At 38.9% G+C, this 22,582-nt stretch overlaps 1 protein-coding gene across 2 annotated transcripts in view; it reads right to left on the bottom strand.

Annotated features, from left to right (window-relative positions):
• KIF27 (kinesin family member 27) overlaps positions 1 to 22,582 on the bottom strand; it is a 94,370-nt gene that overhangs the window by 38,020 nt on the left and 33,768 nt on the right. For both annotated transcript variants that reach the window (XM_047755111.1, XM_047755110.1), the window contains exons 7-11: positions 15,811 to 15,980; positions 14,666 to 14,769; positions 13,211 to 13,366; positions 7,932 to 8,137; positions 1,971 to 2,168 (exon numbers count right to left, since the gene is read on the bottom strand). In XM_047755111.1, coding sequence (XP_047611067.1) covers positions 1,971 to 2,168; positions 7,932 to 8,137; positions 13,211 to 13,366; positions 14,666 to 14,769; positions 15,811 to 15,980 — 834 coding nt within the window. The remainder of the gene's footprint in view (positions 1 to 1,970; positions 2,169 to 7,931; positions 8,138 to 13,210; positions 13,367 to 14,665; positions 14,770 to 15,810; positions 15,981 to 22,582) is intronic.

The raw sequence follows: 22,582 nt of genomic DNA, 5'->3' as shown, positions 1-22,582 counted from the left end.
AAATATAAACATTCTACAGAATGGGAAAAAATATATGGAAGTCATGATTCTAATAAAGTTCAAATTCCAGAATACATAATGAATTCACACCACTCAACAACAAAAAGATAACCCAATTAAAAACAGACAAAGAACTTGAAAAGACATTTCTTCCAAAGAAAATATACAAATGGCCAGTAAGTACATGAAAAGATGCTCAGTATCATTACTCATTAGGGAAATGTAAATCAAAACCACAAAGAGATTCCACTTCACCGGGTACTTGGATGACTATAATAAAAAAGAAAAGAAAAGAACAAGTGTTGGTGAAGATGTAGAGAAATTAGACCCCTCATATATTTCTGGTGGGAATCTAAAATGGTGCTGCCACTGTTGAAAGTGGTGGTTCCTCAAAAAGCTAAGCATAGAACTACCATATGACCCAGCAATTCCACTCATAGGTATTTGAAAGCAAGGACTTGAATAGTTACTTGTATACCAATGTTTATCACAGCATTATTCACCATAGGTGGAACAACCCAACTGTCTATCAGATAGATGCATAAACAAAATGTTATATATGCATGCAAAGGAATATTATTCAGCCATAAAAAGGAATGAAGCTCTTGTACGTATTACAACATGGGTGAACCTTAAAAAAAAAAATATCATGCTAAATGAAATAAGCAGACACAGGACAAATATTGTAGGATTTCACTTTTATAAAATATCCTAATAGGCAAGTTCACAGAGACAGAACTAGATTGAAGGTTACCAGGGGTTGGGAGAAGAGGGGAAAAGGAGTTATTGCTTAATGGTTACCAAGTGACTGTTAAGGGTGATGAAAAAGCTTTAAAAATAGATAGTGATGATGGTTGTACAGCACTGTGAATATAATTAAGGAACTCTATATTAAACAAGGTTAAACTGGTATATTTCATGCTATATTTTACAATTTACAAAAATCAATAATATACCAAACCCATCGAATTGTATACTTTACATGGGTATGTATGGAATGTGAGGCATATCTCAATAAAGCTGGGTTTTTTAATATGTATTACATATATTACTGTATAGAATGTGAGGTATATCTCAATAAAGCTGTTTTTTAAAAAAAGAATCAGTAACTTGGCTTAAATGCTCTTTCAGTTCCCTTCTATCACTAAATTCTGTCATTTTTTTAAGGATCTGAGAATATATTCTATTCCAAAGTTGGAAATCTCCAATTACATACCAAGCCTTGGGTTCAGCTTGACACTTCTATAGAACAGAGCCTGGTACATAGTGCTAAGTGTTTGTTATTGCTGTTATTATGATCATTATCATCCTCCCCTTCTCCAAAAGAGGTCTGCTGAGGCAAGAATGACTAAGGCCATTTTAGATAAGAATAAACAGAAACAGAGAGGGTAAGTGATTTTCTCAATACATGATCTAGCCAGGAACTGAGAGAGCTGGGGTTTGAATACCTGTTAGCCTTGCTCCAGAGCCCGGGCTGACAACCACTAGTTCCTCCCCAGACCAATCCATTCAACAGAACTGCTGGGCCTACAAGTCTGATCACTCTTCTGCTCACTATGAATGTAATGACACCTTTGTACCTTGGACTTTTTTCTATGCTGCCACATGGGCGATGCATGTCAAAGCACTTTGAAAATGGGAAATCCTATATTCAAATGTTAGATATTTTTTAGAAAGTCAGCTTTATACATTTATGTTTTTGACAGCCTCAACTGAAGTTAAGGTTCTAGTAGATAAATTATCACTGAACTTTCTTTTGTGAAGTCAAAGCCTTCAAGACAGTACTCAGAATTCAATAAATAGCTTTTACTATGTAGATCAACAAAGCTTTAAAGTGAATGAGGACAGAAGCCAAGGGCAGGCCAAGGTTAGATACCTCACAAGCCAAATAAATCAAGACCTTGGTTTCGTTAGCTCTGAGCCGTTGAACATTTCATATTATGCTTAGCAGGAAAGTATGACAATATTACTTTGATTTTTTGTTGATCCCGCTTAATTTCTGCATCCAGTTGCTTCCTTTTCTCGTTTTCTTCTCGAAGTCTTTTTTGTAGCTGTACCTTTTGATATTTCATGTGATCTACATTCTGCTCTAGTTCATTAGCACGTTTCTCATTTTGGATCGACAGTGATGCCAATTTCTTACTGTTTTGTTGCTTCTTCTGTAACACCTAGGATCATATGGAATATTTCAAAATGAAAAAATTTCATTTCTCATATCCCCCAAGTAAACTTAAGCTTTTCATTTAATGACATAGGTAAGCATTTTGCCTAAATTTTAATTTATTCTTGATTGTTTCATAAGTGTTTTCTACATTTTTACTTTTACAATTGGGCAACTATCATGATTTTCACCAGAGTGTGCTAAGATCTCCTGATGCTGAAAGCCAAATAGAACAAAATTGACATCATTGCTTTTTTACTGTTTTAATTTAAAAAACATTTTATGTACATGGTAAAAAACAATATAAAGCTGAACATAAATTTTAAAAGACCCTTAGCTCAGACCCCTAACCTACTTGTGCTGCTTCCTGAAACAAAAATTATCAATTTCTTAAATATTCTTTGAGAAATTATTTATTTATTTATTTATTTGTCTTTTTGCCATTTCTTGGGCTGCTTCTACAGCATCTGGAGGTTCCCAGGCTAGGGGTCGAATCAGAGCTGTAGCTGCCAGCCTACGCCAGAGCCACAGCAATGCAGGATCCGAGCCGCGTCTATGACTTACACCACAGCTCATGGCAACACCGGATCGTTAACCCACTGAGCAAGGGCAGGGATCAAACCCGTAACCTCATGGTTCCTAGTCGGATTTGTTAACCACTGCGCCACGACAGGAACTCCAAGAAATAATTTACAAGCATGAAAATAATTTTACATATATTCTAGGTAGACTATTTCCCACTTCTCTTTTTTTCTATTTAACTTATCTAAGAGAGAGGTCTTTTCACATAGATTTGATCTTTCTACATGGCTGCATAATATTCCACTGTGCTCATCTTTAATATCCAGCTGTAGCCTAAATCATTAACCCCTGAATTAAGATGATCTGAAATGATCCCATTTTCCCTAATAGTGACCAACCACTGTAATTACCATTTTTAATGATCTTTAAAAAAAGCTTTTCCTCTCTAGCTCAAGTTATCCATAGATAGCATTAAAAACTTGTGAACATTTGTGAAGAGTTGACTCTATTAATACAAAATACCAGAGGGCATCAATTTAATCCTGATCAAATAAACATATATTAGATTTGTATTATGTACTTTAGCATTGCACTAAGTATCTCTTACACAACAAAAAGGGTTAAGGTGAGGTCCTTTGTAACTTTGCAGGCTAAATTTAATTATTTCCTTTATTCTGGTAATATATTGTTGACATAAACACAGTTTGTTTTAATTAAACTAAGTATTCACAAGATAGTGTAGCTTAGAGTGCTACTCAATGTGTAGTCTGCGGACAGTACCAATCACAGACTGTCGTCAGCCGGCACCATGAAGCACACTGCTATATTAGTTGGTGATGATTTCATGCAAGACTTTTAAGATGAGGGAAGCTGTGCTCCCATTTACCTTTATCTCACTGCAGGCCAATAATGCACAATCTGCAGATGGACTACTTTGAGTACTACTAAGCTTGGAGGCCATAGGACTCTGAAGCTTCCCATGCCTGGATCTGCACCCTCCCTGGCTTTGCACTTACTTTTGAGAGTAATTGCTTTACTGAAGCAAAAATGTTAATACGAGCGTTTTAGTGTCTCCACATAATATTGAAAATATCAGTATAAGTACTGACAATCTTGTTTAAAAGTGAGATAGGTTGTCATTGCCTTTTGTACTTACTCCACAGATGTTCAAACATGCAACCTCTGTTAGCATTAAGATACTAATGCAGGAGTTCCCGTCGTGGCGCAGTGGTTAACGAATCCCACTAGGAACCATGAGGTTGTGGGTTTGGTCCCTGCCCTTGCTCAGTGGGTTAACGATCCGGCGTTGCCGTGAGCTGTGGTGTAGGTTGCAGACGCGGCTCGGATCCCGCGTTGCTGTGGCTCTGGCGTAGGCCGGTGGCTACAGCTCTGATTCGACCCCTAGCCTGGGAACCTCCATATGCCGCGGGAGCGGCCCAAGAAATAGCAACAACAACAACAACAACAACAAAAAAAAGAAGAAGAAGAAAAAAAAAAGATACTAATGCAGCATATAACTCTCTCTATATCTGAAGACAAAGACTACAGAGAATTTCAAATTTTTTAATTAAAACAAACTTTTAAGTTTTAAAAACTGAAATAACTTCATTATATCAATAAAATCACTAGTATTTTAAAATGGTATGAGATGTGAGAGTACTGAGAACCATTATCATCACAATTATGTGACTCTGAATGAGTTATTTTATATTCATAAACTTTACCTATCTCATTCGTAAGAATGTAAAAATACCACTTCAAACGGTTAAATAATGACTAAATAATACATATAAGACACCTGGTGTGTATATAGTACTTTGTAGACACTCAACTACCACCCTCCTTCTCATTACCACCACCATCCTCATCACCTTTAGGGTCGCCATCAGTTGTACGTGGATATCATAAAGGCAAAGAAATTTCTAAAACTACATGGGAAACGTGTTTCAATCCTCTGCCTATGAGATGCTTCCTTTGAACTTAAATTCTTTCTTTTCCTTATCAGTATCCTCAGCAGAAAAAGATATGCATCAAGAAAAATGGAAAACAAAAAGAACGTGATAATTCACAAACCCTATTAATCTTTCACTTACTCTATACTGTTGGTGGGAAATGTAAACTGGTGCAAGGTTTCTTAAAAAACTAAATACAGAACCGCCATATGATCCAGCAATCCCATTCCTGGGCATATAGCTGGAGAAAACTATAATTTGAAAAGATATATGCACCCCAATGTTTGATGCAGCACTATTCACAATAGCCAAGACATAGGAGCAGCCTAAATGTCCATCGACAGAAGAATGGATAAAGAAGATGTGGTACACATATACAATGGAATAATACTCAGCTATAAAAAAGAATGAAATAATGCCATCAGCAGCATCATGGATGGACATTAGAAATTATCTAAGTCAGAGAAAGACAAATATCATATCACTTATACGTGGAATCTAATAAAAATGACATAAAAGAACTTATAAAATAGAAACAAACAGATTTCAAAATTAAACTTATGGTTACCAAGGAGGACACCATTTGGGGGGAGGGATAAATTGGGAGGATGGGATTAACACATACACACTACTATATATAAAATAGAAAACTAACAAGGACCTACTGTAGGGAGTTCCCATTGTGGTGCAGCAGAAACGAATCTGACTAGTATCCATGAGGATGCAGGTTCGTTTCCAGGCCTCACTCAGTGGGTCAGTGATCTGGCATTGCTGTGAGCTGTGGTGTAGGTTGCAGATGCAGCTTGGATCCCATGTTGAGGTAGCTGTGGCATAGGCTCACAGCTATAGCTCCGATTCGACTCCTAGCCTGGGAACTTCCATATGCTGCAGGTGCAGCCCTAAAAAGAAAAAAAAAGAAAAAGGATCTACTGTATATATAACACAAGGTGGACTACTCAATGTTCTATTAAATCCTACATGGGAAAAAAGAATGGGTATATGTATATGTATAACTGATTCACTTTGCTGTACATCTGAAACTAACACAAACATTGCGAATCAACTATATGGCAATAAAATGTTTTATTTATTTATTTATTGTCTTTTTGCCATTTCTTGGCTGGCACCGGTGGCATACTGAGGTTCCCAGGCTAGGGGTCCAAACAGAGCTGTAGCCGCCGGCCTATGCCAGAGCCACAGCAACGCGGCAACTCGGGATTCAAGCTGCGTCTGCAGCCTACACAACAGCTCACGGCAACACTGGATCCCTAACCCACTGAGCAAGGCCAGGGATCGAACCCACAACCTCATGGTTCCTAGTCGGATTCGTTAACCACTGAGCCATGACGGGAACTCCGTAATAAAATGTTTTAAAACAATATTTCATTTAATCTTTAGTCTCTAATAATTATAGCTATTTCAAGAAAACTGGAAAAAAAACATAAACATTTAAAGACTAAACAACATGCTACTAAACAACCAATGGATCAACAAAGAAGTCAAAAAGAGAATTAAAAGTACCTTGAGACAAATGAAAATGGAACCATAACTGTCCAAACTCTATGGGACACAGCAAATGCAGTTTTAAGAGGGAAGTGCATAGTGATACAGGCTTACCTCAGAAACAAGAAAGATCAAACAACCTAATATTCTACCTAAAGGCACTAAAAAAAGAACAAGTAAAGCTTACCTAAAATTAATAGAAGGAAGGAAAGAGTAAAGATCAGACCAAAAATAAATTAAACAGAGACTAAAAAATACTAGAAAAGGTCAATGATACTAAGAACTCGTTCTTTGAAAAGATAAATAAAATTGGACAATTTAGCCAGATTCATCATGAAAAAAAGAAAAGGCTCAAATAAATAAAAAATCAGAAATGAAAGAGAAGTCACAAATGATACCACAGAAATACAAAGGATCATAAGAGATTACAATCAACAATTACATACTAGGAATCCCTGTTGTGGTCAGCAGGTTAAGAACCAGACTAATACCCATGAGGATGCCAGTTTGACCCCTGGCCTTGCTCAGTGGGGTGAAGATCTGGTGTTGCTGCAAGCTGCAGTGCAGGGTGAAGATGCAGCTCAGATGTGGTGTGGCTGAGGCTGTGGCTGTGGTGTAGGCTAGCAGCTGCAGCTCCAATTTGACCTCTACCCTGGGAACTTCCATATGCCACAGGTGTGGCCTAAAAAAAAAAAAAAAAAATGGAAAGGCACTCCAGCAAATTCTTATAAGCAGACTAAAAAAGCACTCCACCCATACCAAAAGCACCTGGGAACGGCTTCAGAAACAAAATGTCTCTGTAATGGAATATTTCTCATAGAATATAATTTTTTTTTCAGCCGTACCTGTGATACATGGAAGTTCCCAGGCTAGGGGTTATATCAAAGCTGCAGCTGTGGCTTACACCACAGCTATGGCAACACCAGATTCTTAACCCATCAAGCCACAACAGGAACTCCTAGAATAGAATTTTTTAAAGATAGCTATATCTGAGGTTATAGCAAAGTCTAGCATTTAGGAAATTAAGAATAAGATGTACTACTCAAAGTTATTAACCTTTCTTAAACCAGTTATGATTTCAGAAAACTGTCTGAAACAGTTATCATTTGCTGTGTCAACAAAGTGCTATATACAAACAAGATAATTTATATGCATTATTTAATCACTAGTTAATCTTCTATCCTTCAGAAAAGGACATTACTTCTGTGGTTGTTTTTATTTCTTACCATGTGGTTTTTGTTTGTCTGTTTTGCGTTTTAGGGCCACACCCGCCGCATATGGAAGTTCCCAGGCTAGGGGTTAAATTGGAGCTGTAGATGCCGGCCTACACCACAGCCGCAGCAAAGCAGGATCCAAGTCGTGTCTGCAACCTACACCACAGCTCACGGCAATTGCCGGATCCCTGACCCACTGAGCAAGGCCAGGGGTTGAACCCATATCCTCTTGGATAATAGCTGGATTTGCTTCCGCCACATCACGATGGGAACTCCCACCATGTGGTTTTTGAGGAAAAGATGAAAATAATATACTTTTTTTTTTTTTGGTCTTTTTTTCTCAGATTCGTTTCCACTGAGCCATGATGGAAACTCTGGAAATAATACACTTCTTGAATGAAGAAATATACTACCTAGACTAAAATTATCTAAACCCACCAGTACACTGGAAAAGAAAACTTGCTATCCAGTTCCTCCTACTAGTAAAAAGTGAACCCTTTTTCTTTCCTAACTAGGTACAAGAATCTTAAAAAGCTGGAAGCCTTAAATAAGTTTTCTCAATTACATTTTTTAAATTACCTGGACTCTTAGCTTGGCGGCATCCATCTTTTTGCGGAACTCCTTCTGCAATTTTACCTTCAAAGCAACATCAGAAAGATCTTTGTTTTCCAGTTCCTGCAGCCGCTTTTGTGTTTCAGTTAATTCCACTTTCGCCTGTTCTGCTTCATGTTCAAGTTTTGTTACTTTCAGAGAATACTGTTTGCTTACAGACTTGGCATCATTACCTTCATAATAATAATAATAATAATAGTAATAAGTTATAAATTACTTTTTTTTTGGCCTTTTTGTCTTTTCTAGGGCTGCACCCACGGCATATGGAGGTTTCCAGGCTAGGGGTTTAATCGGAGGTGTAGCCACTAGCCTATACCACAGCCATAGCAATGTTGGATCCGAGATGCCTCTTCGACCTACACCACAGCTTACGGCAATGTCGGATCCTCAACCCACTGAGCAAGGCCAGGGATTGAACCCGAAACCTCATGGTTCCTAGTTGGATTTGTTAACCACTGAGCCACGACAGGAACTCCATAAATTACATTTTAAAACTAAGTAAAATGTTGAAAACATAAAACAGCCTTTTTCTTTTCTTTTTTTTTTTTGCCTTTTTGCCTTTTTGCTATTTTTTTGGGCCGCTTCCACGGCATATGGAGGTTCCCAGGCTAGGGGTCGAATAGGAGCTGTAGCCACTGGCCTACGCCAGAGCCACAGCAACACAGGATCCAAGCTGTGTCTGCAACCTACACCACAGCTCACGGCAACGCCAGATCCTTAACCCACTGAGCAAGGGCAGGGACCGAACCCGCAACCTCATGGTTCCTAGTCGGATTCGTTAACCACTGCGCCATGACGGGAACTCCTAAAACAGCCTTTTATTTATTTATTTATTTTTTTGGCTGCACCTGTGGCATATGGAAGTTCCCAGGTTAGGGATCAAATCTGAGCTGTAGCTGCAACCTACACCACAGCTATGGCAACACCGGATCTTTAACCCACTGCAACACTGTGGAATGTCCAAAACTACCCTATTCTTGAAAAGCTGGGCAGTATAACTATTTAAGGCAGAGCATTTAAAAACCCAGCTGTTCCCTCCCATCCGCATCAAATATAACTTGCCACTTGGCCTTAATAATTAGTTTCTTAATTACTGTCCCCATCTGGTGCCATTCAATTCTTCTCCCTGGCTCATCTTTTATGTTTTAGTGTGACATTTCTGAGCTTCTGAATTTGCAGTTTACCTTTGCTTTGCATCAAACTGCAGTTTAAAAGAATGTTTGGAGTGGTTCTTTGGCCTCTTATTACACTTTGGCTTCCTACTACTACCCATAATCTGTGTCTAAATTCTTTTTTTTTTCTACTACTATGAAAAATTGCCAACATATAAAAAGTAGGTAAATAATATAATGAACCTCCATCATTCAGACTCAAGAGTTATCAAGATTTTGCCACAAATGCTTCATCTATGCCTTTTTTCTTTTCTTTCTTTTTTTGGGGGGGCAGGGGTCTTTAGGGTCATAACTGTGGCATGTGGAATTTCCTAGGCAAGGGGCTGAATTGGAGCTGCAGCTGCTGGCCTATACCACAGCCACAGCAACACCAGATCTGAGCCACATCTGTGACCTACACCACAGCTCATGGCAATGCTGGATCCTTAACCCACTGAGCGAGGCCAGGGATTGAACTCACGTCCTCATGGATGCTAGTCATATTCTTTTCCACTGAGCCACAATGGGAACTCCCATTTTTCCTTTTAAATTTACTTAAAAACTTTAAAGCAGTCCCAGATGTCATAGCATCACCTATACATACTTCAATAAGCATCTATACAGAACATAGAAATAACAAAAAAGTCACTACCACACCTAACAATGTTAATATCTGCCAGACCCTATTCAGACTTCCCCAACTGTCTCGAAACATCTTTTGCAATTAGTCTATTATAATCACAACTCAAAGAAGGTCACAATACATCTTATTGTTATGTCTCTTAAAAATCCTTTAATTGAGAGCTGGCCCCCTCTCCTTTATATTTTCACTTGAATTTGTTGAAGATGAATTCTTCTTATATGCTTTCCGTGTGAATATTTAGAACATAGAGAAAAATAGAATATAGATATTTCTATATCTCTTTTCATTCTAAGCCCAGTTACTGACCCTAAAAACTTGGTTTTGATTTGTTCTGAATAGTAAACTGTCCCTGAACTAGACTAGCAAATTTGTGGCAGCGGGAAGTAAGAGTCTAGAGTTCATGGGATGAATAATTACCAGGCACAGGTTGTTAGACTGGTTTACTGAAAATCTCTCTCTCTTTTTTTAGGGCCACACTTGTGGCACATTGAAGTTCCTAGGCTAGGGCTTGAATCAGAGCTGCAGCTGCAGGTCTACACCACAGCCACAGCAATGCCAAACCATGTCTGCAACCTACACTACAGCGTGCAGCAAGGCCAGATCCTTAAGCCACTGAACGAGGCTAGGGATTGAACCCACATTCTCATGGACACTATGTCGGGTTCTTAACCCACTGAGCCACAATGGGAACTCTGAAAATCTCTAAATTTTTTAATAAAATGAGTTATTGAACCAAACACACTATCAACTGTCTTCTGGCTCTCCAATTCTATGTGACTAACTTTAAAATTCATCCAGGGAGTTCCCATTGTGGCTCAGTGGTAATGAACCTGACTAGTATCCATGAGGACATGGGTTAGATCCCTGACCTCGCTCAGTGGGTTTAAGGATCTGGCATTGCCATGCACTGTGGGGTGGGTCGCAGACACATCTCAGATCCCAAATTGCTGTGGCTGTGCCTGTGGCGGAGGCTGGTGCAATTTCAGTTCAACCGCTAGCCTGGGAACTTTCATGTGCCATGGGTGCGGCCCTAAAAAGCCAAAAAATTTAAAAATAAAATAAAATTCATCTGACTACTGTGTTTTAATAAATCTAAGATCCCATAAATTGGTTAACACACCAATATTTTATGAACCGCTAAGGGAAAAAACACAGTGCAAGCTATGCCAGGAAAAGATGTTAAAATGCTACTGATTTTAAGATGCATCCTCATTTCAGAGAGACATTAAAATGTGAAAAAGTACGCTAAAATTGATGAAATGTAGTATAATTGCCATTGTTATTTATTTTGGCCGAAGTAGCTGCTCTCTGGGGAAGTCTTCACTGAGCGGGCTTTGAAAAGTAAGCACGCATTGACCCTTTTGCTAATCACCACCTCTAAGGGTCTTCAGGAAAGCTCTAAACTGCCTTTGGTTAGAATGAGCAAGAAGAAGACCTTCTCTGTGTAGGTTTAGGTCTCCTCTATTTTAAGGCAGCCAGGAAGGTACCAGGCTACAAAGTTAGCTTGTTTAGTGAAAGATCTCATGGTGGGATAAGTACCTGAAAGAAAATCATTTATTTCAGGGGCGTAAATATTTTTAACCTCTACACGTACTACTACAAAATCATGGGGATGGAGAAGCTATGTAAACCCCTAAATCAGGAGTTCCCGTTGTGGCTTGGCAGGTTAAGAACCTACATCATGTCCGTGAGGATGCAGATTTGACCCCTGGCCTCAATGAATTAAGGCATTGCAGCAAGCTTTGGCGTAGGTGGCAGATGTGGGTTGGATATGGTGTTGCTGTGGCTGTGGTGTAGGCTGGCAGCTGCAGCTCTGATTTGACCCCTAGCCCAGGAACTTCCATATGCCGTGGGTACAGCTGTAAAAGGAAAAGGAAACAAAAACCAATCCTAAATCATTTCCTAGATACTCCTAAGAGAGATTTACTGGCAAGGATCCTGTCTGTGTGGAAGGAGCATGGTCAAAATTCTACATCTGGGATAATGAGCTAGGATAACGTAGAGCACATGGGTCACCAGGAATGAGGTAGGAAAATGCTTTGGACAGCAGCTGAGGAACAGAACACTGAGAAAGTAGGACCGACGGCCAGAAAGCAAACTTGCAGGACAAAGGACATGGAAGGACAGCAGGTGTCTCCTTGCTGCAGAGGATTTGGGACCCACAATTCGTGTGGTTGGAGTGTGATTACAGCGTTGGGCTTGAAGAAGAGGAAGACAGTAGTATTTCCCTCAGTTCCCCCAAACGTGACCAGAGAGCTGTCTGCATTGGAACTGGGGGGGGGGGGGATGCTAGTGTGTCTTATTCCTTCAATTCTTTACTGAACTTCAGAGTAGCCAAGTTTGAGTAGCTTACACTTCAGAATAGCTTACACTTTGAGTATATTAGTGGGGGAAAACCCAAAAGCTAGAAATGTGCATTTTAGGGCAAGCCTAACGTAGCTGAGGGAGAGGAGAGGATGTGGCACATCACCCAACCTGGCAGGATTTGAGACCAAGGGGAAGAGCTGCAAGCTTGGCTCACTCAAGAGAACAGCTCTCAAGGACAAATCCCTACATCTTTAGAAAAATTAAAATTATCTACATTTAAATTATTAAGCTTATAATTAATGTTAAAAATGAACTAGCCAAGACAATAAAGACTCATAATTTAAAATAATTACTTACTAAAATGAGTTAGAAAAACATCTCAGACTTATTCCCGGATGCTTAGTATAATGTTTCTTTAAAAACAGCAAAAAAAACAGGAGTTTCCGCTGTGGCACAGTGGCATTGGTGGTGTTGTGGGAGCACTGGGACCCAGGTTTGATCCCTGCCCAGCACAGTGGGTTAACGATCAGTCATTGCCAAAGCTGGGGTGTAGGTCGAAACTGCAGCTCAGATCTAATCCCTGACCGGGGAACTCCATATGCTGCAGGGTGGCCAAAAAAAAAAAAGGTGAAAAAATATTAAGTGCCATAGACTTTCAGTACAACATGGAGTTCCCACTGGTTAGAACAATTCACAGATGAAATCAAATATAACAAAGTTATTTCAATAATTAACCTCCACATATTGGCTCTAGAACGAACACACCTTGTTACACAAAATACCCAGCTAAAGTAGAGAGTCCTCTGCATCAAAAATTAAATGTTACAGAGTACCCGTTGTGGCTCAGCAGAAATGAATCTGACTAGGAACCATGAGGTTGCAGGTTTGATCCCTGGCATCGCTCAGTGGGTTAAGGATCCGGTGTTGCCGAGAGCTGTGGTGTAGGTCACAGACTCGGCTCAATCTGACATTGCTGTGGCTGTGGCACAGCTGTAGCTCTGATTAGACTCCAAGCCTGGGAACCTCCATATGCCATGGGTGCAGCCCTAAAAAGCCAAAAATAAATAAATAAATAAATGTTACATCAGAAGCAACTTTAGAAAGCTTTTCTTTTTCATATAAGCTGATTCACAGGATATTATTACCTGTTTTAATTAATTCTTTAATCAGATCTTCCTTCATCTTGATGTTTATAGTAAGTTCTCTCATTTTTTGTTTAGCTTCAGTCAGTATGAGTTCTGAATTCCTTAATTTTTGCAAATTCAAATCTTGACTCTCCTGGAGACATTCAATCTTTAAATCTTTAAAAGAAACAAAACTGAGGAAACTATCTGCTCGAAATATTCAACAGAAGCAGAATTAAAAAAGAAAAGTAGACACAGAAGCAGTCTAGAGGTAACACAGAAGAGACAAGCAGAAGGGAAAAAAAGGGAAAAAAAATACATGGCAATCGGGGCTTTAGTTTTCCAGCTAACAGTGCGTTTTCCTTTCCTTTATATATATATATATATATATAAAGTTAACATAGTAATAATCTGTAGGTTCTGGTACACAGTTTTTCATTGTCTTTAGATATACTGCAATGAGAGTTTTTCTTTAACCTGAGTTATTTGAGAAAGGTGTAAAATCTCCAGATGGGTAGAGGTTTGAATTTTTTCCTATTCACTTATGGTATTATTCTAATCAGAGAATGCAGGCTAATCAGAGTCTGGTCCCATACTGTTTGTTACTGTCTTGCACCAGAACGTAAATCAACCATGCCATTACTTTAGTTCAGCTGACATTTTTTTCATAGCGAGACCCCCTCAATGAAGGAGCTGGTGCACTGATTTATACGGTGATATAAGTTTCTTACCTTGTTGTAGACCAGTAACAAAACAGTTTAAGGATGGCTACTTGGGTAACACTTGTCTAAACTATTTATCTATTTTTAAGGGTATTTTAGTTTCATTTGTGACATATAGTTAATTTTTTAATATCACATGCACAGGCTCTTAAAAAGATGCTCTCTATTTTCACAGTGGAGGACTTATCACATTATTTATATTCTCTGTACTCTTACCCTTCATGTTTTGAGCACTCATAGTCCAAGAGAAATGAGCTAAAATATCCTACTGTAGTTTTTGCTACATAAACATTTTTGGATGCTGTTTTTTGATGCATAAAAATTCTCAATTGTGAATTGAGAATTACAAGCACCCAGTAGACTAAGTTGGCTCTAATACCAAATATATCACTAATGGTAGGCATGCATGCCAGCAAAGTAATAGATACTTCATAAATTCCTTAGGATGTATTTTGAAGTAGCCAAGAGCATAATGTATATTAACTCAGGTTTGAATATAAATTCCCCATCCTGAAAGATTTAGCCTATAACTCTAGCTAGAATTGATCTGTGAGAAAACTTTTTTATTAAGGAGTAAAAAAGAACAAAAAAAATCAGAGTTTAGAGCACAGAACATAAAGGAAAAGGCAGGAAAGCACTCCTAACCAAGTTTTTGTCTCTGAGAATTCCTAGATGCTTCTTAAATTAGTGCCTGCAGAAAAAGAGAGGTGTCTTATAAATATTAGATCTAAGTTACTTGAGAAAGTCTGTGTACCTTCATTCTCCAATCCTGACTTTTGTGTTTGATCCTGAATATCATTCAATTCAACAAGAGAACAAACAGAGCCTGGCTTTTGAATCCATGAGCAACCTCTATGTCTAAAAAAAAAGATCGGGATCAAAGGTAACTTATCTGTTAGTGGTTTCTAATGTGCTCTTCAATGAGTTTCCCCCAAAATTATTTTTAAAATTATGAATTATAGGGAACTTCCATCATGGCTCAGCTGTAATGAACCCTATTAGTATCCATGAGGATACAGGTTTGACCCCTGGTCTCACTCAGTGCGCTAAAGGATCTGGCATTGCCCTGAACAGTGGTGTGGGTCTTACTCTCAGCTTGAATCTGGCATTGCCGTGGCTGTGGCATAGGCCAGCAGCTATAGTTCTTATGTGACCCCTAGCCTGGGAACTTCCATATGCCACAGGTACAGCACTAAAAAGACCAATAATAATAATAATAATAATAATAATAATAATAATAATAATAATAATATTAAATTATAGGAGTTCCTTTTGTGGCTCAGTGGGTTAAAGACCTGACGTTGTCTCTGTGAGGATGCAGGTTCGATCCCTGGCCTCACTCAGTGAGTTAAGGATCCAGCGTTGCCAAAAACTGCAGCATAGGTTGCAGATGCAGCTCAGTTCTGGCATTGTTGTGGTTGTGGTATAGACCACAGCTGCAGCTCCAATTTGACCCCTGGCTCAGGAACTTCTATATGCAGTTCCGATTTGACCCCTGGCTCAGGAACTTCCATATGGCTATAAAAAAAAATTATGAATTATGTAAACAATTTGATAATATTCCACAAAATAAAAAGATACCCCCCTACCATCCTGGACCCAGTGGAAAATTCATCATGTTTGTTGCCACTGTAGCAGCAAAGGTAAGAAATCCAAAATTATTCTCTCTGAAAATTAAAATTCAGCCACCATAAAAGCTCTAAATAAAAAATTATTTTACAGTTGTTAGACCAATGACTTGTGTTTAAACACTGGTTTCATAACAGTTGACAGTTCATGTAGCAAAAAATCACCTACTCTTAGATTACATGGGAAGGATACACTTTTAAAAAACCTACATCTGCATATACTTATTACATCATGTAATTACATTTATTAAATCAGTCTACATTAACATACCTAATTTCAGCTTTCTCTTGGCCTTCTGATTCCTCATCATCACTGTTATCAGAAAATCGGCAGTGGAGGACTTCATCTTGTTCTTCTATGTGACCCAGAAGCATCTGACTTCGTGTTCGAAATCCAGCAACTAGTCGATCCAGAGAGTACACAGAAGGACTTGTGTAGACCTTACAAGGGATTTCCCCACCCAACAACAAAAAAAGTGATTTTTAAAGTGTCTATTTTTATCCTATCAATCAAAATTTTTTAAAGAGATGATCAGATAGGTACTCTTAAAATAACCAACCACTGAAAACGTACACTTCCCATCCCCCACAAAAAAAATCAAAATTCACTTCATAATACTATGGTGCCTCGTGGACACAAACTTCCTTCTCTCTTCTGGAGAGCTCTTCTAGCTTCAATTTATAATTCATGGAAAATATCATTCAAAAATGAAAGCAAGACTTCTCATTGTGATTCAGCGGTAACAAACCCGACTAGTATCCATGAGGATGCAGGTTCAGTATCTGGCCTTGTTCATTGGGTTAAGGATCTGGCATGGCCATGAGCTCTGGTGTAGGTCACAGATGCGGCTTAGATCTAGTGTTGCTGTGGCTATGGCATAGGCCAGCAACTGCAGCTCCAATTTGGAACTTCCACATGCCGCACGTACAGCCCTAAAAAGACCAAAAAAAAAAAAAAAAAGAGGCATGAATAGAAACAAAACAGCTCTTAAATACAACACTCCCCAACAACTGTGGAGCCCATATGTGGTGTAATAGGAAACAACTGCCCCGCCCCATCCTCCCAGTTCCGAACACTTGAAGAACTGCAGTGTTGCTAATGATCTGCAATCCCCCCCATCCAAATCTGTCACAGGAAGAAATCCTGAGCCCATGGCTACAATAGTTCTGATTTGAAATTTGAATGTATTTATTCAGACTTTACACGTGGTAGTCAGGGATAGCTGAATTAAGGCTCTAAGTGACATACTTAATACATACCATAGGATAAACAGATTTTCATGAGCTACCTGGCTAAGTTTTCAGGGGCTAACTTTCTCTATTACAACATGTTTCTATTGGCAATACACCTTAGGTTCTCAAAAACTGACCTTGGAAAACAGTGAACAATGAATTAGAAACTGCCTTTATACTTTTATTCTAGTTTCTGTTACCAAATATTTCCTTTTTGGCCACTTCTCTCTAACCAAACTTTAGGGCGATTTCTCAAAAAAGGTAAATAATAAGCTCTTAGAGCAGATATTTAATTTACTGTTAACATAAATCAGAAGCTATTCAAATTACAACATATAGTGGAATGTGTATATCGCATGGTGTTTAATATTCAATTGACGTAGGTTCCTCACATACCCCGTCCCAGAAAAGCCTACCTGATACCCAATTTTTTTTTTTTTTTTTTTTGGTTGCTGCCATGGCATATGGAAGTTCCCAGGCCAGGGATCAAACACTTGGCCACAGTAGTGACAACACTGGATCTTTTACCACTAGGCCACCAGGGAACTCCCTTCTCAATAGTCCTTGATACCTGATTTTTGTGCCTCCACTGCACAAAATGAGACCACTTGTCACATCAGCACCATGATGGATGGAGGGATAATGTTTTCCAGGTGGCCTCCCAATTCGGGGGTGTGAGGAGAGGAGGGGAGGGGAATCATTTGCAGAAGAACCAGTTCAAGAAGTATCTGCCTAACAAGTACATTGTTACCCAGCATGGCCATTTGCACCCTAAATGACAGGATTCAGGGTTTCTCTTTGCTAAAGGGGGTGTTGGTTGTGTCTCAGGGGCAGGTGTTACTTCAGGAGCAGATGAAACTTTTTGTTCAGAATCAAACGTTGTTCTCTGGAACTGCAACTTGTTTTAAATTTTTCTTTTTACAAAGAAAACCAAATGGCTCAGCTTACTAATGAACACCAAATGAGTAATATTCAGGAAATTAATTCCTTAAGAGTCATTCCACCCAAAAGAATGGTCCTTTGCCCTTTCTGGCTCATAAAACCTTCTATAATCCGCCCCTTTCTACCAAAGTATTGGGTCCTGCTTCCTTCAAGTTGCTTCTGCACTCTCCGCTCCCCAGTAAGGCTATTCCTGCATTTTCAACCATACCTCAAACAGTAGTAACCACACTGTAAATACTCAATAAGCTGATTAATAATTCAGATAATGGAGAGGTATCCCAGTAGAAGGCATTTTTTTTTTTAAATTTTATGACTGCACCGAAGAGCATATGGAAGTTCCCAGGCCAGGGATTGAATCCAAGCCATAGCTGCAACCTACACCACAGCTGTGGCAATGCCAGACCCTTAACCCACTGAACTAGGCCAGGGATTGAACCCACGCCTCTGGAGCAACCTGAGCCACTGCAGTTGGATTCTTAACCCACTGTGCTACAACAGGAACTCTAGAAGGCAATTTTTTTATTCTAACCATTTGTACCTAGAATTATACTGCAATAGGACTGGACAGAACTTTATAAAGATTAGAGTTCAACTCATCCTATGTTTGACTCATCTCTATAATACTGCAAATTATCATTTAATCAACCTCTGCTTAAAGAAATTCACAGTGGGGGGCCCTCACAAGCCCTGGGACCTCTCATATCACTTGGACAGTTCTCCTTATATTCCCTTAGCACTTCTCATTGGTCCTAGCTTTGGAGAAAAGTCTGACAATAATGGTAAGGCTTCACATATTTGAAAAGAGTCATCATGTCCCCTCTGAATCAGAGTAAATTTAGAGTTACTTCAGATTTTCCCCAAGGTCTTCAGCAACTTGACCGTTCTCCGAAAATAATCTAATTTGACTTGAGGTGTTGTACCCTGACCTGAACGTAATATTCTCACAGTCATCATACTGTAAGATAATCTCCTCTCATTAGTGATGCATTTGATATTATTTCATCAGATGTGCAGTAACTCATTTACCATAGATTGTCGCTTTTAGATATTCAACTCTGTACTTTAATGTGAGAGTTCCCGAAGGTTCATGAGATGTAATTTATCCTTTTGCTCCTGTGAAGTTGGTGTGTTCTGCTGGAGTGAATGCTTAGCTAGCAAGGGAATCTGGTCAAAGCTCAGCAGACACATCTCACACAGCCCTGCTACACCATGAGCAACAATGTACACAAAAGAGTGATTAAAAAGCAAAACAAATTAATTATCTTGTGAGAAAAAATGGCCTCTGTGTGAGAGAGAAAATCTTAGTGAAATATGAAGAGGCTCTTAACTTATAGGATATGGTGCTTAATGCATAAGAATCTTGTGACTTAATAAAAATGTAATTCATTCAGGAAAAAGAGAAAAGATTTTACAAACATTTCCACTTTTGTGAATCTGGAGATTCTAGGTTGTTTTTTAAATACGTCCCTTAAGAACATTTTGGTTGGTTTTCTTTACAATTATGTCAAGTACTGAAAGTGATATTATTTACCCATTGTTTTTATTTCCTTTCCATAATACCATATTTCATCAAATATAAAATGTCATCAACTGTAAGACATACCATTATTTCTGTACTATGAAGAAAGAAAAAAAGCTGTCAACTATGACATACCATCAATTATGAAACATATCCTGCCGTCAAAAATAATAAAATGTGAAAAAAATGTACCCTACAATCAATGAAAAATGGTAGCATTTGTAATAGTATTTTAAACATTAAGTAATGACTGGGACCACCTTTGTAATTTTCGTCCTTCTAAAGTGCCTTTTTGGGGCATTCCCATCATGGCTTGGTGGTTAACAAATCCGAGTAGGAACCATGAGGTTGCAGGTTCGATCCCTGGCCTCGTTTAGGGGGTTAAGGATCCGGCGTTGCTGTGAGCTGTAGTGTAGGTCAAAGACTTGACTCGGATCTGGCATTGCTGTGGCTGTGGCATAGGCCAGCAGCTACAGCTCTGATTAGACCCCTAGCCTGGGAACTTCCATATGCCACAGGTGCAGCCCTAGAAAAGACAAAAGACAAAAAAATAAATAAATAAAGTGCCTTTATGGTATGTATAATCCTGGATATTGTTTTTAATTATATCAGGTTAAGAAAACAGAAACCTCTTATTTTTTTCTTGAAGGTAAAATCTAGATTCAGTTTTACATTTCATTGGATGAGTTTCTGGTATCTGTTGAGGCACATGAATTACTTTCTTTTTTTTCCTATAAATTTGGTAAATTATACTATTTAGTTGTGAGAGGCAATTTCTTTAAGATTTCTACCTAAGTCCTACAATCCCATTTTGGTGTTAAACCTTTTAGATTAAGAAACAGCTGAAAACAGTTAAATGTGCAACAACAGGAAAAAGTAACAATGGTATGTGCTTAGGATAAATATTATTCGGCCATCAGAATCATGATATATTATAGAATAATGACTTTCAAGTGTTTGTGATTAAGTGAGAAATGCTAGCTACAAAAGTATATATATACACACACATATATATATAACATAAATAAGATACTTTCAAAATAAATTATTTTCCCATTCTTTCCCTCCAATACCTATAAACAAGCATATAAGAAAAAAAAATCGCTCTCTCCGTGATCAATTTAAAAACCAATTAAGCCATTTTCCCCTTTTCCTTTTAAAGTAATTTAAGCTAAGGAGGTACTTCCCTTGTCAGACTATCTTTACTTCAAGAAAACATTAGAGCTAAACTCTGAAAGAAAATTTTAGAGCTGCCAAGGAGACAGAAATCCAGGAAAAAATGAAATGGGATTTCAGACATCATCTTTGGCTTCACTCAGCTAGTTTTGGTGTTTAATCTGAAACCTTCCCTTCATTCCAGAAAATGGAACAGGAAATAGGACGTGAACCAGGCTTGGCACGCTCTGTGTCTTCCTGTGCAAGCCTGCCTCTTCAAGCCTGCTGCAGTCACCAGCCCAAGCAAGAGAGGTGGCCAGGATTCCTGGGCAAATAGTGGGGGCAAGAGAACTCTCAAAACTATGAACATATTCCTTGGCATTTTCTCTTTTTCCCCCTTCTCTTAGTGACCAGGAGGGTTCTTTGGAAGAAGGAAAAATTTAAAAACAAAACTAAGATTTGCTAATTTGAATACATATGTTCCTCCATAGTGGAGAGAGCCCTGGGGAAGAAGTGTTCCTGTCTCTCAACATAATGCTGTTTCTCTGATCCGGATTTGGTCTTTTTAGGGCCACACCAGCAGCATATGGATATTCCCAGGCTAGGGGTCAAATCAGAGCTATAGCCGCTGGCCTCCACCAGAGCCACAGCAACGCAGGATCTGAGCCGAGTTTGCAACTTACACCACAGCTCATGGCAACGCTGGATCATTACCCACTGAGCAAGGCCAGGGATGGAACCTGCGTCTTCATGGATACTAGTCAGGTTCATTTCTGCTGAGCCACAATAGGCACTTCATCCAGTAGGGACTCTTCCTTCTATGTCACAGCAATCTTTTGGCAAACTCACTGGTTCTTTCTTTCTGCTACATCTCAATCCCACGTGGTCACAAAGGAACTGAGATTACTTGTAGAGTGAGCTACAAATCTTGTAGTATATCTGACCTCTCCTAAGCATGCCAGGTTGTTAATTATATTAACCACACAGTATGCTTTCCAAACTAGGACCCTTGAAAGTGAAAGGGAGTAATAAAATTAACTAAATTTTTTTAAAAAAGAATCTGCTAATCTGAAACAATAACTGTGGAAGTCTTTATTCCAGTCACAGCTATTTCAGGCCTAATCACAAAATTAGAGGTAAGAACAGAAGGGTCTACCCCCTTCTCAAGAGCCCATGGAGCTCTGGCTCCTCAAAGAATATGTGTATATGTGTGAATATGTGTGTGTGTGAATGTCTAGTAAAAAAGAGAGAGAGGAGTTCCCATCGTGGCGCAGTGGTTAACGAATCCGACTAGGAACCATGAGGTTGTGGGTTTGGTCCCTGCCCTTGCTCAGTGGGTTGACAATCCGGCGTTGCCGTGAGCTGTGGTGTAGGTTGCAGACGCGGCTCGGATCCCGTGTTGCTGTGGCTCTGGCGTAGGCCGGTGGCTACAGCTCTGATTCAACCCCTAGCCTGGGAACCTCCATATGCCGAGGGAGCAGCCCAAGAAATAGCAACAACAACAACAACAACAACAAAAAAGACAAAAGACAAAAAAAAAGAGAGAGAAACAGAAGCTGAGAGAGATAACAAATAGGTCTAACTTTGATGATCAGAAAAAAAGTTATTAAAAAAAACAAAAGAATGACACAAACAGGAAATTCTTTCACTACTAGCCAATAATAAAAAAATTTTAACATAGAAGATTTGATATATAACTATTAAGTTGAATTAATAAATATCCAAATTGAATCCTACAAAGAACTTATCTTTCCTCGCAAATGTTCTATGAAAATTTACCATGTATTCAACCAAGGAAAAAATGTCAATAACTCTAGAAAGTTTAACAAAAGTTAATAAAGACAGAAGTTCCCGTTGTGGCACATCGGAAACGAATCTAACTAGGAACCATGAGGTTTCGGGTTCCATCCCAGGCCTCGCTCAGTGGGTTAAGGATCCGGCATTGCCATGAGCAATGTTTGTGGGTTGCAGACGTGGCTCGGATCCCACGTTGCTGTGACTATGGTGTAGGCCAACAGCTGTAGCTCCAATTAGACTCCCAGCCTTGGAACCTCCAAATACCATGGGTGTAGCCCTAAAAAAAAATTAATAATGACAATGGTTTAAATTTTTTTTTTTTTTTGTTTTTTTTGCCTTTTATAGGGCCGCACCCACTGCACATGGAGGTTCGAAGCTTAGGGGTCTAATCAGAGCT

Source organism: Phacochoerus africanus, chromosome 12 (assembly GCF_016906955.1).
Source record: "Phacochoerus africanus isolate WHEZ1 chromosome 12, ROS_Pafr_v1, whole genome shotgun sequence".
Classification (NCBI taxonomy): Eukaryota; Metazoa; Chordata; class Mammalia; order Artiodactyla; family Suidae; genus Phacochoerus; species Phacochoerus africanus.
The sequence above is the reverse complement of the archived record's forward strand: the minus strand, read 5'-3'. Positions and strand labels throughout refer to the sequence as shown.